At 55.9% G+C, this 27,795-nt stretch overlaps 12 protein-coding genes across 12 annotated transcripts; 6 read left to right on the top strand and 6 right to left on the bottom strand.

Moving 5' to 3' along the window:
* Positions 1-1,167: 1,167 nt before the first annotated feature.
* On the top strand, positions 1,168-3,033 carry PHYSODRAFT_306996 (hypothetical protein; the record flags this gene model as incomplete). Its single annotated transcript, XM_009539371.1, has 1 exon — positions 1,168-3,033. One exon carries the CDS (start codon positions 1,168-1,170, stop codon positions 3,031-3,033), a length of 1,866 nt encoding a protein of 621 aa, XP_009537666.1.
* Positions 3,034-3,440: 407 nt separating this feature from the next.
* On the bottom strand, positions 3,441-4,151 carry PHYSODRAFT_529902 (hypothetical protein; the record flags this gene model as incomplete). Its single annotated transcript, XM_009539372.1, has 2 exons — positions 3,441-3,758; positions 3,810-4,151. The coding sequence occupies 2 exons, from the start codon at positions 4,149-4,151 to the stop codon at positions 3,441-3,443; spliced, it is 660 nt and encodes a 219-aa protein (XP_009537667.1).
* A 2,699-nt stretch (positions 4,152-6,850) lies between these two features.
* On the top strand, positions 6,851-7,288 carry PHYSODRAFT_529765 (hypothetical protein; the record flags this gene model as incomplete). The annotated part of the gene is made up of 1 exon (XM_009539373.1): positions 6,851-7,288. The coding sequence occupies one exon, from the start codon at positions 6,851-6,853 to the stop codon at positions 7,286-7,288; it is 438 nt and encodes a 145-aa protein (XP_009537668.1).
* Positions 7,289-8,151: 863 nt separating this feature from the next.
* On the bottom strand, positions 8,152-8,487 carry PHYSODRAFT_417919 (hypothetical protein; the record flags this gene model as incomplete). Its single annotated transcript, XM_009539374.1, has 2 exons — positions 8,152-8,325; positions 8,401-8,487. Coding segments are annotated over 2 exons (261 nt in total), but the record flags the coding sequence as incomplete, so codon positions are not given.
* Positions 8,488-9,628: 1,141 nt separating this feature from the next.
* On the top strand, positions 9,629-10,129 carry PHYSODRAFT_306998 (hypothetical protein; the record flags this gene model as incomplete). Its single annotated transcript, XM_009539375.1, has 1 exon — positions 9,629-10,129. The coding sequence occupies one exon, from the start codon at positions 9,629-9,631 to the stop codon at positions 10,127-10,129; it is 501 nt and encodes a 166-aa protein (XP_009537670.1).
* Positions 10,130-10,329: 200 nt separating this feature from the next.
* On the top strand, positions 10,330-10,986 carry PHYSODRAFT_530195 (hypothetical protein; the record flags this gene model as incomplete). The annotated part of the gene is made up of 1 exon (XM_009539376.1): positions 10,330-10,986. The coding sequence occupies one exon, from the start codon at positions 10,330-10,332 to the stop codon at positions 10,984-10,986; it is 657 nt and encodes a 218-aa protein (XP_009537671.1).
* Positions 10,987-11,142: 156 nt separating this feature from the next.
* Positions 11,143-14,986, bottom strand: PHYSODRAFT_565788 (hypothetical protein; the record flags this gene model as incomplete). Its single annotated transcript, XM_009539377.1, has 4 exons — positions 11,143-11,952; positions 12,024-12,279; positions 14,512-14,581; positions 14,726-14,986. 4 exons carry the CDS (start codon positions 14,984-14,986, stop codon positions 11,949-11,951), a joined length of 591 nt encoding a protein of 196 aa, XP_009537672.1. The 3' UTR covers positions 11,143-11,948.
* Positions 14,987-15,966: 980 nt separating this feature from the next.
* On the top strand, positions 15,967-16,245 carry PHYSODRAFT_530262 (hypothetical protein; the record flags this gene model as incomplete). Its single annotated transcript, XM_009539378.1, has 1 exon — positions 15,967-16,245. The coding sequence occupies one exon, from the start codon at positions 15,967-15,969 to the stop codon at positions 16,243-16,245; it is 279 nt and encodes a 92-aa protein (XP_009537673.1).
* Positions 16,246-18,236: 1,991 nt separating this feature from the next.
* On the top strand, positions 18,237-22,431 carry PHYSODRAFT_356089 (hypothetical protein). The gene is made up of 3 exons (XM_009539379.1): positions 18,237-21,682; positions 21,814-22,069; positions 22,144-22,431. The coding sequence occupies exons 1-3, from the start codon at positions 21,208-21,210 to the stop codon at positions 22,145-22,147; spliced, it is 735 nt and encodes a 244-aa protein (XP_009537674.1). The 5' UTR covers positions 18,237-21,207; the 3' UTR covers positions 22,148-22,431.
* Positions 22,432-23,834: 1,403 nt separating this feature from the next.
* On the bottom strand, positions 23,835-24,191 carry PHYSODRAFT_341080 (hypothetical protein; the record flags this gene model as incomplete). Its single annotated transcript, XM_009539380.1, has 1 exon — positions 23,835-24,191. The coding sequence occupies one exon, from the start codon at positions 24,189-24,191 to the stop codon at positions 23,835-23,837; it is 357 nt and encodes a 118-aa protein (XP_009537675.1).
* Positions 24,192-25,687: 1,496 nt separating this feature from the next.
* Positions 25,688-26,236, bottom strand: PHYSODRAFT_419449 (hypothetical protein; the record flags this gene model as incomplete). Its single annotated transcript, XM_009539381.1, has 3 exons — positions 25,688-25,911; positions 26,002-26,071; positions 26,153-26,236. Coding segments are annotated over 3 exons (378 nt in total), but the record flags the coding sequence as incomplete, so codon positions are not given.
* Positions 26,237-26,771: 535 nt separating this feature from the next.
* On the bottom strand, positions 26,772-27,017 carry PHYSODRAFT_530220 (hypothetical protein; the record flags this gene model as incomplete). Its single annotated transcript, XM_009539382.1, has 1 exon — positions 26,772-27,017. The coding sequence occupies one exon, from the start codon at positions 27,015-27,017 to the stop codon at positions 26,772-26,774; it is 246 nt and encodes an 81-aa protein (XP_009537677.1).
* Positions 27,018-27,795: the final 778 nt, after the last annotated feature.

The following is a 27,795-nucleotide window of genomic DNA, read 5'->3' on the forward strand; positions in this document are numbered from 1 at the left end:
GAGAACGATTCACACTCGGCCCCATGAATAAATCTCTTGCCAGGAACACAAAAACTGTTGATAGCGACTTGTAGAACACATTATCTAAATCATATGCTTCACTTGCCTTACTAATATATAGATCTTTGTATGTTGCCTAATTCAAGATTTCCAAAGTGCCGATTTCAAGTCCAAATGGGCATTAGGCACAATATCCTAGTTTGTTGATGCCTGCCAATCGTTCACGGAGCACATCTACAGTACGACTAGCCAAAAGACCGAGATGAGCAGATACATAAGAACACTGCCTCTCTGTCGAGTAGACGGAGATGCTGGTCAGTCTCAACGGGAAGGATTCAATCTCCACAGGCACTGCCTGTGTGTGCCATTCCCGTGGCACATTCCCGTGCCCGCAATCCGGGATGACTGGGCCGACGTGAGACCCTCAGGATCCAGTACATGTACCCAGCTGTAAGCCTTGAGGCACGCATGGCACGTGGAGCGCACCGCTCGGAATACTCGTCGCAGGGTCAAACAGGCAGTCATCCACATTCATCACGCTACTTTCGAGACGACTGTCGTCGACCCGTCGTGCAGGCGTGTCCTTGTCATCCTTTTCGTTTACGGATCCGCCTGATTCCGCCAATCGCAGCGCCCCACGATTGGGATGAGCAGCGATGAGCCGCCGATCCTGACGTGATCACTCACGGTAAAACGTTCGAAAAAAAACGTCCCACGGCCGTGATGTGTGGACCACGGCCGAGACGGGCTTACCGACGGCAAAGTAAACGAGACTGGACCACGGTCTTGCATTGGTAAACGCACTATAGCGTCGAGATGTTGATGCAGCACAGTCCACCCAGAAACGCGCCCCCGTTATCGAGAGCAAGGCGCCGATCAGCAGTGACATTCAAGACACCGCTCCTGGCATTGAGGCGGCGGGCGAGGGGGCGCCATCTTTACACTCGTCGCAGAGCGGTGCACACCACGCGCTGGCAGCCTAGCGATCGGCAGCGCGTCGAGGGTGCTGCCTTCTCACCGAAAACCCAACCGGCGGTTTTGATCGGCCTGGGCACGAGTCATTCCTCAATTACCGGACTTCCAGTCGCACCTCATTCCACCAACCCCGCGCACAACAGCGCCCCCTGATCGCTTCCGCATCTCTCGAGCTGATTTACCCCGTTCAGCATGGCACCCAACGCTACCACCCAGTCTGCACACTCCGGCGACTACACGACCGTCGACAAGGACGCCGTCGCGGCGCATTTCATCTCCAAGTTTGCCGACCTGCAAAGCCACTTCGACGCGCCCACGGACGTGTTCGAGTCCAAGGGCAAACGCTTCCTGGAAGCCACCATCGGCCGCTTCGTGGACCGCAAAGAGCCCATCACGATCGTGCTGCCCGGGTTCCCGACCAAGACACCGAACCACGGCGGCAAGGTGCTGGGCCCGCTGCCCGACCGCGCCGAAGAGCTGGCGCTCGAGCGTCTGGAGCAGTTCTGCGCGTCCATCGAGGAAGTCTATCCGGTCGGCTGCAAGGTCACGATCTTCAGCGACGGCCGCGTCTTCGGTGACCTCGTGGGCGCGCCCCTGGAGAACATCCGCGCGTACAAGAATGGTCTGAAGGAGATCGTGAAGGAAGCGGGCCACACGCACATCCAGTTCGACGGACTCGAGAACTACACCAAGACCGACGACCCCGTGCAGGAGGTGCTGGAGCGCTTCGGCATCAACCAGATGGACATGGACGCCCGCATCGCGAACGAGCCCGACATCGGCAACAACTTCCGCTCCTTCTCGCAGTTCATGGAGCGCGACATGGCCGACCGCTGGGAAGGCAAGTCGGAGGCCGAGATGCGCAAGGGCTGCGACGACGTCGCGCGCAAGATGATGCTGCGCAACGTGGGCTTCTCCTCGCTCGTGGCCGAGGAGTACGCCCACGCGGTGCGCGTCTCAATCCACTGCTACAACAACGCCGGCCCCAAGTTTGGCATCCACCTGCTGCCTGCGAAGCGCATGGACACCCCGCGCACGCCGTGGCACTCAGTTATCTGTGAAGCCATTGACGGCACGGTGCGCGCGATGGATCTCAAGGACGTGGACGAGGACAAGTACGACCTCGTCTACAAGCACGGCCGCATGTGGGGGTTCGTCGAGAGACCTCCGTGCACGCCCGAAGAACTCGCACAATGGGCCCCGCTGCACGTCGAGCTCGTCCGCACCAAAATGTTCATCATCGCGCGCGCCATGGAGGGATTCCCGGCTCCGTCCATCATGGACGTGCCGCGCGAGGCCATCCGCAGCCTCGTGCTCAAGTACGGCGTGGTGACGCTGCGCGGATTCAAGCAGGACGACGACTTCGAGACGGCCACGGAGCGCTGGGGCGACGTGCTGCAGTGGCCCAAGGGCACGTTCGCGGCGGGCAACATCTTCGACATCAAGACGGAGCCTGGCACCGCATTGCCCGCGCAGACGCTCGAGGCCATGTCGTTCCACTACGACGGCATGTTCAAGAAGAAGACACCCGACGCCACGGAGCTGGGCGATGCACCCGTGTTCATGTTCTTCCACTGTGTCGAGGCGGCACCGCCCGAGGACGACCCGAAGCACGGTAACACCATCATCACGGACACGCGCCGCCTGTTGTCGTCGCTGCCCGAGTCGACGGTGGAGCGTCTCAAGAAGATCTCGCTGCAGTATTGCACGTCGCTCTTCAAGCAGCAAGAGTTTGTGCACACGTCTCCCGTGGTGGTGACGCACCCGATGACAGGTGAGCTGGCGCTGCGGTATCACGAGCCATGGGGGCCCGAGAAGACCAAGATGCACCCAACGTACGTGAAGTCGGTGGGCTTTGACCCGAAGTCGAACGACAAGGACGAGGACGCCGACTTCGTCACGGAGACACTGCGGCAGCGCCTGTACTCGGAGGAGTTCGCTCACTGGCACCAGTGGGTGAAGGGCGAGTTCGTGGTCATGGACAACATCTCGCAACTGCACGCGCGCACGAAGCTGGGTATGGGCGGCCGCCACATGCGCCGCATCCACTTCAACTGAGGTTTACCGGACATCTCGCAAGCTGGTTTCTCGATCTGTAATGTGACGTGGTGAGCATTATGATAATCTACGCGCAACGATGCGCTTTTCATATGACAAAGTTGCTCTCTTGGATGCCTATTTCTGAAACATCTATTTTTGAAAGATCGGGGCTATTTAGTTGTGACGGGGTCGATATCGGCGTTATGACGAATGTACTCGAACTTACACCCACAAACTGCAAAGAGTGGTACATCCAAGTTCCTACAGGAAATTATATAATCTGAGGAGATAAGTGATTGAGGTGCGTTGTATTGTATTGTAAACGCGTTACGCGAGCAGTCTTCTCTACGTGTGGTAGGTCGAACATCCGCATGCGTCGGGTTTCTCTCTCTCGTGCTATCTCTCATGTTGTGGCTTCATATCTCTCAGTCGGTAGGCGTGCAGTCGAGGAGTCTGCCAGTGAGATGTCTCCAGCCGGATCGGTCTTGCGCGCAGAGGCGAAATAGGAAGAGGTCAGCGGCTCGTTGGAGGCGGTGACCAAAGGAAAGCGTCTGTAGGTCAGCGTCGAGGACCATGGGGAGCGTCAGTCTCCGCCTGCCTTTCCATCCACCACTGGTGCTAGGGCCGAAGTAGTTCAGAATATATCTGTATGCTGGAATCGTCGGTGGTCGTCGTAAAATGTGACCGAACAGTCTCCATCGAGCCCGAAGGATATGGTATCGAAGAAGCTCGGTGTCTGTGCGCTCGTAGAGTCTGGTCGTTGTAATGGAGTACGGGTACTTGCGGCCAATGACTGTGGGCAGTTGTTGACGGTGAAAAGCTTCAAGGCTGAGCAGGTCGGCGCGTGTTAGGGCCCATGTGCCGCAGTTGTAGAGCAAGATTGGCAGGACGAAGCAGTTGTAGAGGCGGGTACGAGTAGCTTCCTTGGTATTTGTCGGTCGCAACCAGAGTTTCCACATCCGGTGGAGCGCTGCGGTCGGAAGAGTTTTCCGACGGGAGACATCTTCGGCGTCGCCGAGTAGAGATCCGAGTTTGCGCGTGTTGCGCCACGTTTCTTCCTTGGCGCGGTCTGTTCGGTTTGGCTGGGCCGCGAGGCTGCGATGAACAACGGTGTGCTCTGTCTTTGCTGTATTCATCTTGAGGGACCACTTGGACAGAATGGCGGGGGCTTGAGACTTGATCAGGTCGACCGTCGTGCGGTTGGCGCAGACAAAATCAGCGTCATCCGCGTAGACAATCATATTGGCGAGGAGGTCATGCGGCACGTCGAGTTGATCTGCGAGGTCACGGAGAGCTGCTTCTAGATAGACAACAAAGAGAACTGGTGAGAGTGAGTCACCTTGGGGTGTACCTGTATTGCTCTCAAACGGTGAGAGCAGATGGTGGCCATGCCGGACTGAGAGTTGGGTCCCGCGGAGTAGAAGTCGTATGAGTCGGAGCTCGTCGTTGTCGAGAATTGTAGCCAGCACGGAGAGTAGTTTGTCACGATTGATCGTGTCAAAAGCTCGCGTGAGGTCGATCCCTAGGATGTGAAATTGTTCCATGTATCTTTGGGCGCGAGCTGCTATCCACCTGTGAGCCCACACCGCGTCTGCGGTGCTGCGACTGGGATGGAAACCGCTTTGATGTGGCGACAGGTACTGCTCAACTTTCGGTGATATCCTGTTCAGCACCACGAGCGAGACGGCTTTTCGGATGCTGTTCAGGAGGACGATCGGTCGAAGGCTGGAGCAGTGACCAGCAGGTTTGTTAGGCTTCGGTAGGCCTAGGAGGATTCCATCTCCCAGATGGATGTGCTCTCCGATTGACAGTGCGTGGTTGAGGGTTTCGGCAAGCGGCGGAGCTAAGACGTCGGCTCCATACTGCAGTAGCTCGGCTGGGATGGTGTCGGGGCCTGACGCGCGGTCGTTGCGTAGGCGGTTGAACGCGCGTTCAAATTCGGCGGCTGTGATCGGGTTCTGGAGGGCTCGTTGAATGCCGTCCGGGGCAATCGGTTCTCTGGTCGGGTCGATGAATTGTTCTGCGAAGTGCTTTTTGATCCGTTCGCCGGCGCGTGTCTTGCTGAGTATATATTTGCCTGTTGAGTCACATAACGAGGTTAGAGGGGTGCGTCGTCGCTAGAGGGTCTTGGTGGCCTCGAACATTTGCGCAGTGACGGGAGCGTTCTCGATGGCCTCCAACTTGGCGTTGATGGCTTCGCTGGCCAGTACCTTGCTGCGTTCTCGAATCTCATGGAGTAGGCGGTTACGACGTTTTCGTAGGTCGGCGACGTCTTGGGCGTGATCATTGTTGATAAGCTGGCGGAGCCGTCTCTGTTCGAACGTGAGTCGGGCAAGCCCCGGGTCGACGATTTTTGCGTGAGGTATCAGAGGCTGATAGCCGACAGTGTCAGCTGCGGCCTCCAGCGCTATTGCTAGCACTACGTTCCATTGTTGGTCGGCCGATCCTGCCCGCCTTAGCTCGATGAGTCTGTCTGCGAGAGTCCGTCGGTACTCATGACGGAGTTGCGAGTTGTGTACGAGACTGCGGGTTGCGAGGCGGGTGTAGGGAGTGTGAAGCGGGGCACGGCGGTTCCGGCGGAGACGCCGGAGGGCTTGTAGGTAAAGGCGAGTGTCACGAGCTTGTGGTCGGATGGGGTGAGCGTGCCCCCCATGACTGGGCGTTGCGACAAAGTTGCTTGACATGTTGGCTGCAAATGATGTAGTCGATCTGGTTGAAAATGCTGTAGCTTGGGATTCGCAGTGTCCACGTTGTAATGTTGCGCGCTCTTTTCCTGAAAGCAGTGTTAGTGATAAACAAATCATTTGCATCGCAAAACGACGCTAGAATGTGGCCGTTTCGGTTGCGGCGGCATCGACCCCAGGGGAAGGCTCTTGGTCGTGAATCCTGCCCACTTTGGCATTAAAATCACCAAGAATGAATGTCGTGTCTCGTTTGGGTAGCTTGGACGTTGCCGCATGCAGATCTCCGTAGAAGGCGTCGACCTCGGTCAGGGGGTAGCCGCTGTGCGGCGCGTACACGTTGATAACGTTCACACGCTGTCCCCGCAGGGAGGCGAAGCTGAAGCACGCCAACCCGGTCTGATTCAGCCCAATACTTGTACAAGAACCTGCGGAGGTGAGAGGAAACAGCAAAACCAATGCCATGGCGGGGGTTTGATGTCGGTAGAGTTAGCAGCGTGAACGTACCTGCCTTCTGTTCGCTCTGATAGCGAGACGTGTCTCCTGGAGCCCGAGTATGTCGACCTTGTACGCATCCAGGTCGCGTGGAAGCGTCTCGTGCTGCTTGTGCTGTGAACCAAGCGATTGCACATTAAACGTACCTAAGCGGAGATGACGGCATGGCTGCGGCGCAGTGCGCGCGGGGCGGCCGCGCGGTGACTGTGGGGAGATAGAGACTGGTTGAGAGGTGATAGTAGAGAGCGAGAGACCCGTGAAAGACTGGCAGATGCGGTGAAGCACCTGCCGGAAGCGTTGGGCTAGCATCATGCCGGCCCTAGCTTCCCGGGAGGGCGTCACCCCAACCCGACCAGGGTTGAGGTGCGTTACTACAGAATTCTGCCCGAATAAGGAACGGGTGTACAACTAATAGCCTCACATACTTAATATTATTTTCCAGTCGATGTGGCGATAGAGGGATGTGCAAGGTGCTGCAAGGTACTGAGGTACTAAGGTGAAAAATCCAGTGCCAATCATCAGCTCTCCACCCTCGTTTGAAAAATGGCGCGCATTTAGCGATCTTACTAGACTTCAAACTACATGTACCGTAGTGGTAGACTCGCACTTTTGCTTTTGCACCGCGCCCCACAAGCCCACCCCCTCCCCCCACTCCACCCATGAAGTCCACACCGTCCAAGCGTCTCCGCCTCACTTGGTCTGAGAAAGTGGGCATCCTCGACAAGGCAGCCCGCACACCTGCTCTCTCCTACAGAGGCCTGGCTGAGTGGGCTGTGACGGAGTTCAGCCTCCCGGCCGCCCCAGGCAAGACAACGATATGCCGCATAATCAAGTCAAGTGCAGTCCTGCTGGGGCGGCCGCTGGAGAAGGACCAAGGAATCATTCATTGTATTAAGCGACACATTCTATCCCGCAAGATGATGCAGGCTCTAGACCGGCTTGGTGAAGGGCTAGATAATCCCTACGAGGTCGACCAGTTGACAGCGCTGTTGTGGTGCGAGGATACCTGGTCAAAGGTTAGTGCTTCGACCATACGTCACTGTTGGAATCATTCCGGACTCGTAGGTAAAGCTGTTCTTCAGTTCATTTTGAAATAACTAAATCAGTACATTGGAAAAGTATACTCAACTTAACATCAAGTTATTATTCTGCGTCTTTATATATATCAGGCGTTCCTTACTCGGGCAGATTACTGTACCACTATTTCCTCAAACTTCATTTTTACTTCTAAGAGAGAGGGTGATACTCCTCAATAACATCGCACTTCTGCTGGATGGTTAGCCACACACCCTTGATACGCTTCTGGGTGCTCTTAGAACGCTTCTGGAGGCTGGGCGTCCTGTGCTCAGTGCTGCCTTGAGTTTGTCTGTGGAAAAGTGCGCCATGCTTTTGGAGGGCTGCACCAACTACACCATCGACCGCGGCCTGTGCTTCCGCCACGGCGGCGGCAAGTCCTGCTCCAAGCCCGGCTGCACGGCCAGCGCCAAGCACCGCGGCCTCTGCTGGAAGCACGGCGGCTCCACGCTGTGCACGGTGGAGGGCTGCACGCGCGGCGCCAAGTCCCGCGGGCTGTGCTGGTCGCACGGCGGCGGCACCAAGTGCTCGGTGGCCGGCTGCCAGAAGACGACGATCTCCAAGGGGCTGTGCTGGACGCACGGCGGCGGCAAGCGCTGCGCGTTCGAGGGCTGCAAGCGGCCGGCGTCGCAGAGCAAGCAGAACTTCTGCTCCAAGCACCAGCCCAAGAAGCCCAAGGCTAGCCCAGCTACTGGTATGTACGTGCAGTAAGCGCGGAAGTGAAGTCCTTACATTCTAATTGTACATATCTAATATAGCCAACAACATTGTACTATACCACATTTGCTTGTTCTCCTCACTCCACTTGCCGGCGTTTGCTTTCGGCCGGTATTGAGACTCGGGTTTCACGCAGCTCTTTTGTCCAGAACTTGCGGCATACGCTTTGTTCGACGCAGCACGAGCGGGCCGCGCGCTTCTCCGCCGACGTCATTTTGCGCTTGTGTTTGCGCTCCTTGGCGACAGGGTGCTGCGTTGGGGGCACTCTCGCCTCGCGCGCACGAGCCGCTGCCGCCGGCGGGGTCAGCGGACGACTGTCTGCCAGGATAAAGGACAGCGAGAGCTTCGGGGTGGTGGGCGTGCTCGGAGCGTAATGGTGGTGCTGGTGCTGGTGAATCGCCGGGCACGGGTGGAACACCATGGGGTTCGCGGCAGCCATAGGGTTGGGGCGCGCCGGCAGCGCGAAGCTGGTCCACGCACGGAGCGGCGGGAGGGTGACGGTGGCGCTGTTCATGCTCGTCTGTCTGCTTGCAGCTTTCCTGAGCGTTGTGCACGTCTCGGGGTGAATTGGCGAATGCGTCTCCGTCTCAAGCGTGTCGTGTCACGCGTCTCTCTCTGCAAGGGCGAGTCCGCTAGTCGACGGACAGTAACCAAGATGTTGCTGTCTAACGCCAAGCAAGTGCGTGAGCTCTTGGCCGATCCTGCAGCCAGCTAGCGGGGAGCCTCGCAACACGAACAGCACAACCTGTCTTTTTGGGGGCCTTTTTGTATGGGCCGCTGAGCCCAGAAGCAGCGTTTTGCTGTTCATTTCGTGCATCTCATGATAGGGCGGGCGCCCCGAAACGTGGTCACTTCATTCTGCGGCAGACTCTGCCTAGCAGGTGCCTACGTGGCGGCATCGCGCCGAGCAGCTCAGCTCGAATGGGGCTGCCCAGTTTCTTCTGTTCGCTCCGCTCCGATCTCGACAGGGTAGAGGTGTCGTGAAGCCGGCGATGGCGACAGGATGGCGCGGGCTCTGCTGCTCTGCGCGAAGAGGGCTCCGGTTCAACAATAACAGCGATCTCAGCGTGCCGAGCGGGGACTCGTCTTGCTTGGGTAGGTGCCAGTTGTTGAGTGGCGACGCCATCTTGGCCAAGTACACGCACGCTTAATCGATTTCTTGCACAGTTGCAGGATCGGACAAGACGGAGCGTGGTTGCCGGTCCACACACACACGTACACCGAGCTCCAGCTAAGAGCGGTTGCAAAAGTGCCGCTGGGGCAGACTCGTTGTGGACGCTTTGCATCTCCTCTTTGCCTTTAGCAAAACCTTTGCACTGCTTGAACAACCGGCTGGGCCATGCGCGTCCTGAGATAATTTAGATGCGAGTGACCGAGTGGACAGAACAACCACTTCGAGCCTCGCTGCCTGTATGAAGTAGGGGTGCATGTTGTCCTGTGCTGGGTGTCAGTGCCGGCTAAGGCAAGATGGTTGCCTGTTCCTGTATGCGTGTATGCAAAACGATGTGGGGGGGGGGGGGTCGGACTATTTTGCGTCTGAGAGAACAATCGTGATTATGCCCCAGCCCTTTTTCTGGCCGGCGACTTACCGTCCGTGGACATTGATCTCAGGATCCTGCTTCTGTCGCTCGTCCTTCGTCCTTCAAATGGCAAACGCAGGACAAGGCAGCGATGCGATCAACGAAGCGAGTCACCAGGACGCCGTCATATTCTTGATCGGAAGCGAGATCTGTGTTCACGGTCTGATGCATGCATTCATCTATTACGCTCGCGCGAGGATTCATTTGCAGGTGCGGCCGAGTGCGACAGAGGCTCCAAAGTATCCTGTCATCGAGATCGTGTTTGCACCCGCTGCGAACGACCGCTGCGTCCGCGCTCAGCGTCAGTGCTCTGCTGCTTCTGCGAGCTGGTATCTGCCCAGTACCAGTCAGCCTCGTGCCCAGCGGCAATCAGCGTCCTCGGTCGCCGATGCGTTGGGAGCGCAGAGCGACAACATGCTCGCCACTCAATGCCACGGTGAGCACTGCACAGTAGGCAACAGTCTGTACAGTAGCAGCGGAAGCCTACGCCTTTTGTCATCTCATGCTGTTCGTGCCGAGCACATCGTTGCGGGATGCGTGACGCCCGAAATCTTGCGCTGTTCGTAGCGCGATTGGCCGAACCAGCTGCTCTGCGTCCAGAGACCTGTCCACAGGATAGGCCGAGAGCCGCCGTTAGACAGTGTCGCGCATACTGAAGCCAAGTGAAGCGAGTGCCGGCCGATCCGCACCGACAAAGCTCGCCACGTGAGACCGCGCATTGATGCATTTCCTCATTCTCTCGATCCGCCGCACTCGCGCGTTCCCACATGACCAACCTCTCGATAGCGTTGCCCCCTCTGCCGGTGTTCGCCGCCTTCGCCGCGAGCGACCGCCGCCTGGACCTGGCCTCGCCCACGACGCCCGTGAGCACGCCCAAGCTCTCGCTGGCCTTCATCCTGGACGATTGCAAGGCGTTGCAGTCGCCCTGCAGCCCCGCAATCGTCCACCAACAGCAGCAGCAGTCGTCGTCGTCGCCCACACAACGCAGTCCCAAGCGCAAGCTCTCGGCCACCGAGAAGCGCGCGGCGCGCCAGTGCTGCGTCGAGGGCTGCACCAACTACACCATCGACCGCGGCCTGTGCTTCCGCCACGGCGGCGGCAAGTCCTGCTCCAAGCCCGGCTGCACGGCCAGCGCCAAGCACCGCGGCCTCTGCTGGAAGCACGGCGGCTCCACGCTGTGCACGGTGGAGGGCTGCACGCGCGGCGCCAAGTCCCGTGGGCTGTGCTGGTCGCACGGCGGCGGCACCAAGTGCTCGGTGGCCGGCTGCCAGAAGACGACGATCTCCAAGGGGCTGTGCTGGACGCACGGCGGCGGCAAGCGCTGCGCGTTCGAGGGCTGCAAGCGGCCGGCGTCGCAGAGCAAGCAGAACTGCTGCACCAAGCACCAGCCCAAGAGACCCAAAACTTCAACCTCGGCGCAGTGAATACCTAGCAACTGTAATCTAAAGTACACAACTATTTAGCACTTGAACTCCACGTGCTGTATCAGTACGGTATGCACAGTACGTAAATACATGCAGTTGCCGTGAAGTTTTGTCACGCTGACGTATGTCCAACTCTCGTCCACTGCAAGACCTGAAGTACATGTATTGAAGTCAAGTTGACGTAGTTTAGCTGCAGCATACATCTTGAAAACAATACCAATATTACGTATAGGATACAGGATGCCTTAGTATCAACTTCTCCGTTTCTGACATGTGTGAGCACATTTTTCAGGTCGCGAACAATTGAAACGAGGAATGTGTACATATCTGCGTTGACTTTTGTGCGGGGGCGCAGAAAAGACTGGGGTACATGCACTTTAGCTGACGTGATCGAGTTGAGCGCAAGTGCATGTGCACTGTACCGTACGCGAGCAACCGGCTGTGAGTCACCGACACTTGCCTCAGGCACTGTACTACGCATCGGTCGCCAAGCCAATAGATTCTACTCCGCTGGCCTTGTTGAAGATGAGGCGTTGCACCGAACCTGCGAGATTGACACCAAGCCGATCGTCGCACGAATGCGAAGTTGAGGCTGTGTTCACTTCATGCTGAAGGTGAAGTCGACTCCGCATACAGTCATAGCTCGAGTACGTGAAGTTGAACGTGGCGGTCGAAGTAGGGGGGTGGGGCTTCTTGGGAGCGATTCGAAAGCTTCAGCGGTTGGAAAGGCAGATGAGCACTGGGCAGGGACACCTTGTCCCATTCGCGTAGCCCTGCGTTGAAACGGAACTTGATGTGAACGGTGACGAAGTTGGGACCCGAATGTTGAAGTTGACACTTGTGGGCTTAAAAGATGGCTTGCCTTACTTCAACTCGAAAGGATCGGGCTCCACTCGCCTGCACGCCTACTTCCACCGGTAGGCGCCAAGCGGCTCACTCCCTGAAGTCACCTCCAGCTAAATTCACCTGCAATACAAGAATATGGTTTCAGCAACGACACTCGACCACCGCTACTCGTCACACAACACACTACGTACAGCTCGACGTAAGTCACGGTACTCAGCTGCTCGAAGTGCATTTCGCACAAGTTGCCCGTGCGCTCGTATGCCGGTTTGACGCAGCCGTCATAACCGCAGCGCTTGCCACCGCCATGCGCCCAACAGTAGCCGCCCGACACAGCCACCTTGGAGCACTCGCTGTTGCGGCACTTGGTGCCTCCACCATGCGCCCAGCACCGCCCGCGAGCTTTCGCCTTTTTGTCGCAACCGTGCTCTCGGCACTTCACGGATCCGCCTGACAGCACCAAAAGACAACATTCGTCAGAACTCTGGCGTTTTTGCTTCGAACTGATGGATAGTTGACTGCTCACCATGTTTCCAGCACAGTCCAAGGTGTTTGGCACTTGTGGAGCAGCCTTCTCGAATGCACTTCTTGCCTCCCTAAAAACAATTAGTCTTCTGCAACAACAATCATTTCACGCCCGACGTACCCCGTGACGACAGCAGAGTCCTTTGTGCACGATGTAGTTGCGGCAGCCCTCGTGCTTGCACGTGCGGCGGCGCTTCTTCTCCTCCTTACTCAGTTCCGCCCCCTCCTTCGTGCCAGCATCTTTGGCCTTCTTCCCACCTCCTGCTGGAGCTGCCACGCCGACCGTCTCAGCCAGCGCTGACTGAGATCGGCACCGGGTGGGAACGTTTAATATGAACGGCAATCCAAACTTGGCTGCTTCCGGCTCGAGTCCTTGGGCGCGTTGTGGAGGTTGCGGACTCTCGTCGCCAGCGCTATTGAGCTCGCCCGGGTCCAGCTCCATGGTTGGCTGGCCGAAGTGCGCCCTTCACCGCGAAGCGCAAACTGATCTGTGCTTGAACATTATTATTTGGTCGTCGCTTTCGCGGTCCAAAAACGGCTGTCCCACTGATTCGCGAAGCGAGAAAAAGGTTTGTTAAGCCCGGCACTCGTATTTGAGCTAATACAGTACTGACTTGAGAACACAACTTCGACTGCGGCAATGGGAGGAGGAGTTGGCAGCGTCCCAGCGCCGTTAAGCAGCGGTGGACTCACGCATCCCGTAGTCTCGGTGGGGATCTGAGTTGCGCGGTGCGAGGAAGCAAATCGGCGAGATGGGCATCATTGTGCGTGCGAGCTGTAAAGACAATTGCCGTGTTCTCCGCGCAATTATCGACTGACTTTGGCCTTGCGCTTGAGAGCCACGTTATCCCATAGCAAACAAGCCTGCTCAACAAGTTGTGTAGCGCGAGCTGCAATCCATCCATTGTGGAGCTGCTGGGATGTAGGGTCCCACGACGGATTTCGGTGAGTCGAGTGAAAAGCAGCGTCGCGAACCAAGGCCTGGACATCTGCGAGATCAGATCGGTAAGGCACGGCTGTTGGACGCTGATACAGTTGTGTTACTCATCGACTGGGTGGAACGTAGGGTGGTCGAGTCATTTACGCTGAAGCTGTAGGAAGCGCTGAGCAGGACTGCTATCAAGCGAGGCTTTTCTAAAAAGCGGTGGATTGGCAAATCTTCTTTTCACTGGACACGATATTCTTTCCAGAGTGAGTGCCTGGCGAGTATTCGGACGGAGTAAGCGGAACACAACGGAGTGCAGTGAAGAGAAGCGCAGTTTGAAGGATACTCGGGTTTCCTCTGCACCTTTTCAACTTCAAAACTGCAAATTGTAAGTTCAAAACAGCAAAAGGTAAGTTCTCGTTTGCCCCCTACGATGCCGCAATGAAGGAAATATACATTTTCGGTGGTCGGCATGCTCAAATCGGCTTCACGTACGTGGCCTCGATAACTTGCAGATATTGCTGAGGCGGAAGCAGTTAGCGACGACCAACCCGTGAAAAGCCTTTGCACCTGACTGAAAGCAAGCAAGCACGTGTGACATTGCAGTGATAAATACACACAATCTGATGGAGATACTATTGTAAATGAGAATCTCGATCCTTCCTTCTACTAAACTCTACCTGTACGATCGGTCCTAGGCAGCTTTACTTTCGCCACAGCTGCAGTCTGCTGTCAACTGACCCTCTCTTCTCTTGACTCGCATCAATTCACCTGGCAAATACACACGACACGACTGCGTCAGCCTGGGAGGACAAGGCTACGAGACTCAACCCAATCGTACGCACAGCTCATAGTAGTTGGCGTGACGCAACTGCACAAAGTGCTTCTCGCACAAGTTGTGCGTGCGTTCGTATGCCGGTTTGATACAGTTCTTGACCTCGCAGCGCTTGCCGCCGCCGTGCGCCCAGCAGAATCCGTTGGAGACGGCCACCTTGGCGCACCCGGTGTTGCGGCACTTGGTGCCTCCGCCGTGGGCCCAGCAGAGCCCTCGCGCCTTGGCCTTCTTGTCGCAGCCGACCTCCTTGCACTTTACAGAGCCGCCTAGCATACAGCAACATTTACAAGACAGACACAGACACCACAGTCAAGCGTCCTGTCAGCCCTGCTCCGAGTCGGCCGTCCAGTCGGTCGGCAATAGCACTGGAAGTAGCCTCTTGTTGCGTCCAACTGACCGTGTTTCCAGCACAATCCGCGGTGCTTGGCGCTGGTCGAACAGCCCTCCAGCGTACACTTTTTGCCGCCCTGCGAGCCACAGTGGACAGAGGGGCCAGTAACAAGTGTCCGCGTGAGTGTCACCATCGCGTCCACGGCCCCGGGACGGACCCCACGTGGCTGACTAAGCAGTCCCACACGCAGACACAGACAAAGAGAGAGACAGAGACTCACCCCGTGGCGACAGCAGAGCCCCTTGTGCACGATGTAGTTGCGACAGCCCTCGTGCTTGCAGGTGCGGCGGCGCTTCTTCTCCTCCTTGCTGAGCTGCGTCGCGCTGCCGCTGGAGCTGATGGCGCCCACAGATGCGGCCGCGGCCGGCACGTTGAGGATGAAGGGCAGGGCGAACTTGTGCTCGTCGGGCGGCGGCGTGGCCGGTTCCGGCTCGAGCGCGTCTGGCGGCTGCAACGCCCTGTCAAAGTCGCTCAGCTCCATTGAGATCCGTCTCCAGCCTCGGTGGTCTGTCAGGAAGGGCAGCCCAAGCCTCAAGCTCAAGCTCGCTCGGCGAATGAGGCCATGTCGGTCGGTCTCTTCACGGTACCGCGGCGCCTTCGAAATTATTTGGTCCGTGGATCGGCTGCGGCGGGCCAGAGACGCGCCTCATTCGGCCAGGTCCCACTCTGCCTTATTATTTACGACGAACCGAAAAAAAGGGGAGCGGACCAAACCTGTCGGACCAAAATGCGCTTGGAGGCGAGCGAAAAGCGAGTGAAGGCTTGGCACACTCGGGAGAAAGACGCAGCGGGGCGTCAGCGCTACCGCTCAGAGCGCGCAATGGTTGAGTGCATGGGGTTGTGCTGACGTCCTCAGAAAGGCCGACCCTCGAAAGTCTCGCCTGCCATTGGCGCGCGTCCCTCCGGGCTCGCTGTCCCGGCGTGGAGGAGAATCTTGCCGCGGGGTTTGCCGCCAACCGTTTCCTCCGATGCAGCCCTGGACGCGAAAATCAGCTCGACTCGGTTGGCCCGCGTCCTGTTCTCGAAGAAGACTGCGATGCGTTGGGCGTTTCGTGGGTCATACCTGATCGAGACCAGGACTCTTCCTTCGTACAAAGCTCGACCTTCGCCTGGACTGAACTAACCTGGCCATGTGTGTGTGTACAACGGCCACGAAAACAACCGTGTCCGCTTAACAGTCGGCATTCCACCCACAGTAATTGAAAGCTATTCTTGCCTTGTGCTACATTTAACTGCGCTGTGCTGGCTGATCGCACAATCGCAGCGTACACTCGCAGCGGCGAGTGGCTAAGAGCAGACCGAGATTGGAGCGCAAAATACATTCAAAGAGGTCGCAACTTCAAGGATTGGTTCAAGTGTGGCAGGACTTACGTACACAGTCTATTTTCGGTGATATCTTGGAGTTTTGTATAGGCAGCCCATCACCCCACAATGTGACGACCTTCCCGCAGGTCGGATGTCATGCGCGGGAAATGGCTTTGCTCCGCTGCGCTCCGCAAAGGCAGTCGCTGCGCTCCTGCGATAAAAAGATTCTCTCACCTGGCGAGAACAGTGCTCGGCTCGCTGGAATGCTCGTCGCTGGGCCCGCCTCCGCAAATACCGCGCGGCCCTGCTACGCGGGCACCCCGCGCGGGTTTGCTGCGGCTACGCTCCTCGCAACCGCGAGCCTCCGTTGGTCCTCTTCTATATCACATTCACCCCCCCCCCCTCGACCCCCATCAAAAAAGACTGTGTACGTAAGCACTCTCGTTCAAGTATGGCCTTGCAGAGGTTGATGGCCTCAGAAAACCAAGAACACTTTTTCGCCGCTTGCTGCTTTGCGCAGGAGACGAAGCCGGATGGTGACAACGCTCTCGAGGGCTTGTTGTGCGTTGCTTTCCGCGCTGAAGACCAAGACCCAAGACGGAAGTGGGAACTCGTTGCTCTTCGCACTACTGGAAAGCTACCCGAAGAACCTGTCGAGTCGTGTGTCAGCAAGCTCGCAGGTGGAGTGTACGTTGGGTTGGGTGTCTTCGCACGCGCGCGGGCTCTGCGTCGACACTGACATCTGCATGGGCAGACTTCATATTGTGGTTCGTTGAGAGGATGTTAGCCTGACGCTGGAGCAAGCACAGAATGCTAAGTCGTTGTTCCCTACGAGTGGATTTCATCCGAGGAAGGCACTTCGACACTACAATAATCCGGACAGCTATGTGCTAGGTCTACGGGATGGACTTCATGGTGCTGGGCCTCGGCGGTCGGAGTGGAGTCGAAGGTCGACGAGTAGCCAAAAACCAGTGCGTCGTTTGGCGTAGGTGATTGAGAGCTCAAGCAGCAACATGCGAGAGGCGAATGGTGTTTGAGCTGAGAGGGAGCACTGCTGACAGCATATTTGGTGTTCGGTGCTAGTGCGGGTTTTCAGCGATTCGAGTTACAATATCCTGTTGAGCGACAAAAAGGCCATGGAGCATGTACAGTACACTCGTCTGTCTTCGCTGCACGGACACTCATCAAAGCGTGTGAAGATGCACCGTGCAGTGGTAGAGTTCATTTTACGAGCGAGTTGAGTTCGGCCCACGTCGACCTGCCACATGATCGAGTGATCGCCGTTCTCTGATCGGATAGTCGTCTCCAGACCGCAAATATTTTCATCGGCGATCGAGTGCGTGGGTGGCAACTTTTTGGGTTTTGGTTGTGGTAGCGATGTGAGTACTTGCATCGACCTGTCGGATTGTTGAAGGCCGCGTAATGGAGACACGTCAATATTTTTGCCTCGTGGTTTTGAGGGCAAAGGTACACTGTGATCACAAAATAATCCGACGGTAAAACAGAAGCTTTACAAGCTTGCCGGCAAAACATGCATAGCACGAGCTGCTCGGTGGCCCATAGCAACGTTATCCGATGAAAAAGAGACCCGAGCATTGCCAGCAAAATGACAATAGGACCAATTGTGGAGATAACACCGCAGCCGTTTGTCGTCAGCGTCGCCGACTATAAATTCGGTGGATATGATTGCCAGAACGACACACTTCAGCTCACACGGCTAGTGAGTGTCCTGAGGCGGCTGCAAAGTGGGAACGCAACATGGGTGGTCCGGCATCTCGTCGCATAGGCATGCAAGGTCTGACTCAGTGCCCTTTTGGTACGTGCACATGTATCGCGCTCATTTCAGGCTGAACGTCGCCGAGGCGGAAGAAGGAAGAGCTGCAGCGTCGACCATTTCTTCCTGTCCCGAGATACCCTTGCCTTGTCATGCAGGTAGTACGAGGAAACTGTAGCAAGCCGGCGGGGGCTTTACACGATCCCGCCGGATTGGGCGCTCACGTTTCGGGGCTCGCAGCCTGCGAGTCGCAGGTGCAAGCAAGACCTGCCAGAGTGGGACTTGCGTCCATCAGGCCAATCTGGACCTCAACCTGGACGACCCAATTCTGAGTTGGCCCTGCAGTGCCTCATTTGCGGCGAGGATCGCACCGGAGACCGTAAAAATGGAGGTGGGGCCCGATGAGCTCGATGCAGCCGCCTCCGAGAGCGGCCAGGGCCAGGAGCCCCTGCCAAGCCTTGACGAGCACACGAGCAAGTTCGGCTGCCCTTCATTCTGGCGCCGACTGAGACTCTCGTGGCCGCACCAGTGGGCGGCATCAGCTCTAGTGCCACTAGCAGTGGCAGCGCGAAGAAGGGCGCGGTCCAGCTGAGCAAGGAGGAGAAGAAGCTCCGCCGCACGTGCAGACACGAGGGCTGCCGCAACTACATCGTGCACAAGGGGCTCTGCTGTCGCCACGGGGTACGACCCACCCTTTGTGCTGTGATTAATTACATCAGGCGTGGAACTGATTTTGTTGATAATATTATCGTGCATTCGTTAGGGCGGTAAGAAGTGCTCGCTGGAAGGGTGCAACACGAGGGCTCTGCTGGAAGCATGGTTAGTAGTGCACTACTAATTGAGTCAGGTAATACCTATATGTGAAATAGTTGAGGGTGCTGAGTCTGTTGTGTTTTGCTTCACATTGTTCGGTAAATCAGGCGGCTCGGTAAAGTGCAAAGAGGACGGCTGCAACAAGAAGGCGAAGGCGCGAGGTCTATGCTGGGCCCATGGTGGAGGTACCAAGTGCCGCAACGCCGAGTGTTCCAAGGTGGCTGTATCAAACGGATTCTGCTGGGCACACGGCGGCGGCAAGCGCTGCGGAATCAACGGCTGCATCAAACCGGCGTACGAGCGCACGCACAACTTGTGTGAAGCACACTTTGTGCATTTGCGCCACGCCAACTACTTTGAAGTGTGCGCATTATATCATTGGGTGGTCTTGCTTTGTAGATGAGAAGTTGTCTGACGCAGGAATTGTCTGTCTGCTCGGTGGGTTTGTCAGGTAAGCATCATCTAGCCGAAGGAAGCATCCATGGTAAACTACACTAACCTGTTCGTAAAAAAAATAGTCAACGTGCTGACGGGCGTCAACTCCTACTTCAGATTGATTCACTGCCTTTTCACGATATCAACAGACTGGAAATGGCGTGTCATCTTTGTTTAGCTCGCGGTTTGCTGCACTCGTCCGCTCCGACCGCGATTGCTTGCCAACTGACGGTGCAACTGAATAGCCGCCATGATACTGAAATGAAGCACGCTAGCTGACGCACGCAAGACAACCGCCATCTCGGTTGAATTTTCAGATTGATATACGATAGCAGTAAAACTTCGCGCACATGTCAACAACGGGCAGATAAATGTCCAAACCCACAGACTCACGAGCCGTTGGATACGTCAAATTATGCATGTTGTTATCAACTGAACACTGTTCGCAGACCGACGAGCTAGTACTTCGTGGTCATAGAAGACGTCTTCCGGAGGAAACTCTGGAAGATGTCACTCCTTTGCCAGCCGCACAGTCGACGGTGATGCTTCAAATGAAATGGTCGGGGAGGGGGGGGGGTTATGTAGCCAGCGCTGCAGCCGTGATCCGATCTTTATGCGTTCGTCGTCATGAGCCGCCGCACTCAACTCGCCTGTAAAGTGATGTTTTACCATTTGCATGTGCATCTTCACACGTTTGATGGGCGTACGCACGGCGAAGACAGGCGTTTGCACTCGGCCTTTTTGCCGCTCAGCAAGATGTTGTAGCTCGAATCGATGAAAACCCGGACTGTTCGCAACGGAGTCCCATCTCAGCGCACACACCATTTGCCCCTCACCACCCGCTGCTCGAGCTCCCATTCGCCAAACTACGCAGCAGTTTTGACTGCTCCTCGACGTTCGACTCCAGTCCAGCCACAGAGTCCCAGGACCCATGGGGCTATCCCGTAGACCGAGCACATAGCTGTCCAGATTAGTATCGAAGCGTCGTCCTCGGATGGAGTCCACGAAAGAAGCAACGACTCAGCATGTTCGTGCTTGCTGCAGCGTCAGGCGAGAGTCTACCCAAAAAACCACATCTCCAAGTCTGTCCACGCAGAAGTCAGTGTCGCCGTAGAGCCCGCGCGCGTGAGAACACCCCTCTTATTCCCACAAACTTGCTGACACTAGAGCTTGGATAAGTTCTTGGAATGGTCTTCTTGTAGCGCGGACAGCAACGAGTGCCAATTCCGCCTGGGGTCTTGGTCTCATCGGCACGAAAGCAGGCGCACAACAAGCTGCTGAGAAGGACGCCACCACTCAAAGAGCAGCACTGAAGGTTCATAAGAAGTGACCTCGGTTTTCTGAGGGCCATTGACCTCTGCAAGGCCAAACTTGAAGCTGTTCTTGAAGCTGCGATCTCTTTGAATGCATTTTGCGCCCTAATCTTAGCCTGCGAGGCTCGTAGGCTAAGAGTCTTACCCGTAGCCCGCGTTGCGATTGTGCGATCAGCCAGCCAGCCAGCCAGCTGGCTGGCCAGGCCAGCGCAGCTAAATGCAGCACAGTGCAAGGAGAGCTCTCAATTACTGTGTGTGGGATCAGATCTGCTATCCAGTGCTGACTGTTAAGCGGACATGGAGTTCTCGTGGCCGTTGTACACACACCGCCAGTTAGGTCAGTACAGGTGAAGGTCGAGCTATTTACGGCTGAAGACCTGGTCTCCACCAGGTAACCACAGCGAAACGCCGAAGCGAAGGGCTCGAGAATGGGAGCCAGGCCACCAACACGCACCCGCACCACGTAGACGCTCAGAGTCGAGATGACATTCGACCCCGCTTCGACGCCTTGCATGCCCAGTCCAAATTCATCGGAGGAAACGGTTGGCGGAGGGCAGCGAGCCCGGAGGAACGCGCGCCAATGGCAGGCGAGACGCCTGATTTCACCAGATCGGCGTGGTGGCATTTGTATCTTTCGGGGGTCGACCTTTCTGAGGACATCGAAGGGGGGCGGCTCAGCCTCATGCACTCGGCCGTTATTGCGCACACATCGACACCCAGCTAGCTCCATTTTCTCCCGTGGCCAGCTCACCGCCCTCACTCGTCCGCTTTTCGCCGCCAAGCGCATTTTGGTCCGACCGCTCCCCTTTCGTCGTAAATAATAAGGCAGAGTGGGACCTGGCCGAATGAGGCGCGTCTCTGGCCCGCCGCAGCCGATAGTGGGACCTGGCCGAATGAGGCGCGTCTCTGGCCCGCCGCAGCCGATCCACGGACCAAATAATTTCGAAGGCGCCGCGGTACCGTGAAGAGACCGACCGACATGGCCTCATTCGCCGAGCGAGCTTGAGCTTGAGGCTTGGGCTGCCCTTCCTGACAGACCACCGAGGCTGGAGACGGATCTCAATGGAGCTGAGCGACTTTGACAGGGCGTTGCAGCCGCCAGACGCGCTCGAGCCGGAACCGGCCACGCCGCCGCCCGACGAGCACAAGTTCGCCCTGCCCTTCATCCTCAACGTGCCGGCCGCGGCCGCATCTGTGGGCGCCATCAGCTCCAGCGGCAGCGCGACGCAGCTCAGCAAGGAGGAGAAGAAGCGCCGCCGCACCTGCAAGCACGAGGGCTGTCGCAACTACATCGTGCACAAGGGGCTCTGCTGTCGCCACGGGGTGAGTCTCTGTCTCTCTCTTTGTCTGTGTCTGCGTGTGGGACTGCTTAGTCAGCCACGTGGGGTCCGTCCCGGGGCCGTGGACGCGATGGTGACACTCACGCGGACACTTGTTACTGGCCCCTCTGTCCACTGTGGCTCGCAGGGCGGCAAAAAGTGTACGCTGGAGGGCTGTTCGACCAGCGCCAAGCACCGCGGATTGTGCTGGAAACACGGTCAGTTGGACGCAACAAGAGGCTACTTCCAGTGCTATTGCCGACCGACTGGACGGCCGACTCGGAGCAGGGCTGACAGGACGCTTGACTGTGGTGTCTGTGTCTGTCTTGTAAATGTTGCTGTATGCTAGGCGGCTCTGTAAAGTGCAAGGAGGTCGGCTGCGACAAGAAGGCCAAGGCGCGAGGGCTCTGCTGGGCCCACGGCGGAGGCACCAAGTGCCGCAACACCGGGTGCGCCAAGGTGGCCGTCTCCAACGGATTCTGCTGGGCGCACGGCGGCGGCAAGCGCTGCGAGGTCAAGAACTGTATCAAACCGGCATACGAACGCACGCACAACTTGTGCGAGAAGCACTTTGTGCAGTTGCGTCACGCCAACTACTATGAGCTGTGCGTACGATTGGGTTGAGTCTCGTAGCCTTGTCCTCCCAGGCTGACGCAGTCGTGTCGTGTGTATTTGCCAGGTGAATTGATGCAAGTCGAGAGGAGAGGAAGGCTCGATAGACATCAGAGTGCGGCTGTGACAGCAGCTTGGAGCGAAAGAAGCTACCAGAGCGTTGATCAGACTGCATGCGACAGCGACCAGCGGAAGAGGTTGCAGCAACTACGTCGCAGGATCCCTCATTAGGCGGACGTTCACCTGCTTCACTGCACGGTGTAAGCACTAAATAGCTTGCTCAAACGACATCTATGTCGTTAGATTACTGTTTGCCAAGACGTAGAAATACAGACTGGAGTGATTGAGACTGGCGAAGAAAGCGACCGCCGTGGCAAATCCTTTCCTGTAGTTGAAGTGGTAAGTTAGCTGTCGGAAGGTTTATCGATTCAAAACTGTCAAATCTCGAGTTGCAAAATAAAATCGACAGCGCACGACAATATGGAACGTCGCTTTACCAAACCTATGAACCGCTGGACGAAACAAACAAGTCAGCGCATTTACAGGGCGTCGTGCCACAGAAGACGCAACGTTTCGTTGCCCATGAATCCTTCTCACGTTGAGAATGCCAACTCTAGTGAAAGAACAAGTTCTCTGCTTCAAGGGTACCTTCCATTTCATGCATTGGCGTCAGATTCTGACTCAGAACGAACGTCCTTGTGCACCTTTTTGTTAGCTGCCCCGATGCCATACACGCACATGAGTGAGATGTCAAACATGTATGGTTCAACTCTCGATAGTGTTGATGTAGTCATAAAGCAGTGCTGGTTTGAACGTGGTAGGAAGCACCGACAATGCAGGCCGCTCTGCCTTCGCCTATGATAGAACATAGATTTATTCAACTGTTCACCCGTGAAGCTCCTACAACGTCGTCGTTCTCTGTTGGTCGCCTACAGAACGCTTGCGCATTCCATCCACTTTATAAATCAAAAATGGAAATGACGTGATAAACATGCCCCCTCACTCTCGAAAATTAATTAAATAATTGCCGATACCGATGAATTTGGATGGGGGGCCCCGGGGTCCCGCCAACTGTTTCATATTCCCCGTTAACCATGCACGCATATATCAAACGAGCTCTGGGTTAGTACCTGCGCGCCACTTTCTGCTTTATACCCCACAACGACCCTGCGTACATTAACTCTCGCAGACAGGTACACGATGTTATCATGAGGAAAACAATCGAGGTGCCGAGCTCACCCGTGCAAGTTGTAGATTACGGCAATACGAATAAGTTAAGGGCAGCGTTGCAGATTGCTCAAACGGCCCCAACTGTATGAAGCGGTCATGAACTCGCCGGAGGATCGGCGGCGGATATTTATGAGCAACAAGATTGCGGCATGGTCTGTGGACGAACGACTGGAGAAATCAGGTCTACATTCTTGACTAAAAGTTCGTGAGCGCCCTTTTCGTCACCTTATCCCCAGTCGGGCATTTTGCTAGGACAAACCGAAAAAATGCTAGGACAAATCCGAAATTCACGGACGTAAAGTATAGTGTACCATACAAAGTCGTGCTGAGCACGAGGAAGCTCTGAAATTTCTAGTGCGACGTTGGCATGGCTAGAAAGCTACATCGTGAGAGGTAGCAACGATGAATAGTGTAGGAGGGCAACAGAACAGCAAAAGCTAGTTATTCTCACTTACTACTGATTCGTAATACTGCACTAAGTCCTCGGGTTTGTCCGTCGTAGTCGCCTCTGCGGCAGTGGCGATAGTGTTATTCACTAGCGTGGTGCTGAGCATCGTGGCGCAATTGTTCTCCACGTAAGTATTGATGGGGTTCTTGCACAGCGCCTCGAGGTCTTCTTGGGTGTGGATGTTGGCCGTCGCTGTGGCCCACGAGATGGATATTCTTGATGGACCCGTCCGCGTACTCCTCGCCCCTTTCCGGGTAAAGCCCGTAGCAGGAGTCGTAGTTGACCGAGCGGGCTGCGCCGTAGTGCGTGACCCCACATTTGATCTGCGTGCGAGAGCCATGAGCATGAGCCTCGCAGCTGCTACGATGATAGGCCCCAACACCCAGCTTTGGGTTGCTCAGACCTTCGCAGAACGCGAGCATCTCCTCGACCACCATGTTCTCGCCAGGCCGACGCGCCCGATACGGCGCGTGGAGATGGCGCCACGGTGGACACGAAGGAGAAACGCTGCCCGGGCAGCCCACGCGCGGTTGACCTTGTTGACCACGGCCTTGGGTTGGGCTTGCGCCTGGAATTTTCAGGGCTCGGACCCTACGGGATAAACAGGAAGTTGCATTTATCCCAAGAAAAACCCACGCCATAAATTACCGTATAAATTACTTACGGATGCGGGTTGCGCGAAGATGGACCAGGGTCAACATTCACGTGGATGATTCATAACGGCAAGATGTATACGATATAACGGGTTTTACAAACTGCTCTGCATCGATAACTGCGTATTGTGTAGTCTTATCTATAAAATGTCCGGACAATCAGACCCTTTAAATTACGAAGCCTGTGTTTTTTTATCAAAAAACTCTATTTATGAAGTTTGAGAAATGGGTGACCCGTACAGCAGATGTAGCATTCAAGCAAAGAGGGCGTTTGCTATAGTCTAATATATTCAAACAGCGCGGAAAGTGGTATCACCGGTAGACTCTGAAATAAATTTCAGAGAATATTTGTCCTAGAACAACATCAGCGTAAGCAAGCAGAACAGGCAAAAAATGGAGAAAAGTCAACACAGAGCAGTGGCGGATGGAACAGGTTCGTGAAGGCGGTGTGCAAATGACACAAATGGGGCAGCCACTAATGCGAAATAACTTTGCTAATCATGGATATATTGTACCGTCTAGGACAAAATTTGTGGTACACTATATTGAAATCAAGTAAAAACCGATTTTGTCCTCCCGTTTGTCCTAGCAAGAGGGCCGACTGGGGTTATCGTAACGGGCTGATCGTATTCTGGTGGTGTCGAAGGTCCGTCTAACAGTGCGCCTGTCAGACGCCACTATCGATCTGTCGCCTTAAAGAATATAATAGCACGGTTTGAGTTTGGACATTTGAGCGTGGCGTTCATACTCCAACCCCCGTCAAGTCTTTCCTAGAAGCGCAAGGTGGGTCTTGACAAGATGACGGTCTCATCAAACGCGCAAGCTGACTCCGATAAACTAAGTTATGCGTTTTGTGGGTTTACAGGTATGGAACTACGATTGCTCGTTCAAGGCCGAAGGAACAAGTGACGACTTTATCAGCAGTCGCTCAGTTGAAGTTGGTTAACGAGGGAGTGGAGTTTCTGTGTTCGACGAGCCTCGTTTGCTGGATTACCTACTCGAAGGTGCGTACAGGGGGGGGGGGGGCTCTCTGTCAGTACTAAATGCTCCCGAAGCTCCATTCTCACAAGGGTAAATCGAAGATCGGCATAGGTGTGTCTGTTAACAGGGGCACCAATGCAGGCGAGTACGTGGACTGTATGCTGAACTTGAAAGCATTTAACGGTGGATGATTTACATGCAATTTAGTTCCGTTGCCATTGCATTTTCTTGTATATATTGCAGGAGCCTCGCCGCGCCCGTCAAACGTGCAAGATCTCTCTTCCATCCTTCAGCTGATCGTGATGCTTGACGCAGTAGTTGTGTGTGCGTTCGTACGCAGCCTTCTTGCAGCCTTCGTACGCGCACCGCTTCCCTCCTCCGTGTGCCCAGCAGCAGCCGTTCGACACGGCCACCTTCGTACAAAGTGGCGTCGAGCACTTGGTGCCTCCTCCATGCGCCCAGCACAGACCCCGCGATTTCCCTCGGCGCTCGCAGCCTTCCACAACGCACTTCACAGACCCGCCTTGTTAATTCGTCGATCAACCAGAAAAAAATGAACACCTAAGTCGCAAACCACGAATGATAATGTAATTGCAGGACTGCTCGTACTCACCGTGACGCCAGCACAGCCCCGCGTTCTTGGCACTGGAGCGACATTCTTGGACGGAGCACTTCTTGCCGCCCTGCAGCAATGTGCCACAAAGGTTGAAATAAGTATCTGCACACCCCTATCGTATTACCTTTTATGCAAGCAAGCAACGCACCCCGTGGCGGAAGCAGAGGCCCTTGTTGATGATATAGTTGACGCAGCCGTCGACCTTGCACTCTCGAGAGCGCCGCTTCTCCTCGTAGCTGAGGGTCCTCCTGACCTTGGGCTTGGACTGGCTGCTCAGATTGGGGTCTACCTTGACAGGCGTGGGGGTGTTTGCAGCAGCCTGATTCTCACTCGAGATCGGCGGCGTGGTGAGCGGCGACTCAACCGCATCGGATCCCCAGTGGTGGCTGAACGCGGATACGTCGGTGGTGTTCATGATGAAGCCCAAGGAGGCCTTTATGCTGGCTCGTCCCAGCTGGGAGCCGGTGCCTGCCCCCGTCCACGAGGCTTCCACTGCGTTGACAGGTGCACGGAGCATGGTGCGACGCTCGAATTAACAGCGGGGTACAAGCGACGCGTAGCGTGCGCGCGGGGCTGCAGAAGAGGAAATAAGCGCCGAGTTCTGGCGGGTGGGAGGACTGCAGAGGTCGAAATAACCGTCCGGCCCCCATTGTACGCGCACGTCCGTCGAAAGGGCAAGCGGTACCCACCGCAGGCCCAACCGCTAAACGAGTACCATCTCAGTGGGTTCAGCTGCGACTACAGAAATGAGTTCGGCTTTCAGAGTTTTACAGTAAAAAAAATACCAGCAATAACATTCGATCTTCATCAAGTTCCTTCACATCCACGCCACTGTCTTCAGACGCCTTCCCCCGCCTCAGAGATCGTTTGGGTTTTTTCGCAGCTTCAGTCACTCGACGCCCTCCGTCAAACTCCGTGGAGGCGACGCTGACCAGCGGAGACTGATCGATGGCAGTAGCGCATGTCGCCAGGAAGACGGTAATCGCCACAAGCGCAACACAGAACGAGCGCATGCTGGGTCGAAGATCTCAATTCGTCCGGTGAGGGGTGTGAGCGAGTTGTTACCAGTGGAGTAAAAAGGAGAATGGCACTTCGAGAGAACTTGCGTACAACCTACCTCTACTACAGTATAAGCACCGTACGTGAAGAACAGCACAGGCACGGACACAGATCCGCCTTTTATTTGCTGGCATACTAAATGCTCATCACTGAAGACACCGAGTTGGCTAATTGGTAACATTAAGGATCCCACGAGCTGAGTTGGAGAACTGCTCTCAGGAACAAGAACGTTGAACTAAAGAGCGCCCTCGCGGACCTGCAGCTGCTCCTTTAAGATTGATTTATCTCCGTACCGACACGGTTCTGAGACACATTTGTGGGACAGCATTTTATATAGGAATCAGTATGGGACATCATAAAAATTCACTCTTGGTAAATATTGCATAAACGGTCAAGCGACTGCACTAAACAAACGGAAGGCAATCGCTAAGACAAGTTGCATGACGCGACGGAGCTCTGAGCACCTTGTTGTAGCCGTTCGGCGTATTTAACGGGAGACCTCACTATTACGGTACTCACTGTAGTGGGTGGCGACATGAAAGCCCAACCACGACCACGCAGTACAATCGAGTGCGGCGGCGATGCTGGGCAGCGTGCTGCTGCCAGCATGCAGTTGCAGTCAGCCATGTGCGCTGTTGCTCAGCGAGTGCTGTTGCTCAGCCAGTGCTGTGGCCGAGTATGCAGCGGCGCCGCAACCAGCGAGTGCTGGCTTGGCGTGCTCAAGAGCACATC

The sequence above is a fragment of the Phytophthora sojae genome, assembly GCF_000149755.1.
Source record: "Phytophthora sojae unplaced genomic scaffold PHYSOscaffold_13, whole genome shotgun sequence".
NCBI lineage: Eukaryota > Oomycota > Peronosporomycetes > Peronosporales > Peronosporaceae > Phytophthora > Phytophthora sojae.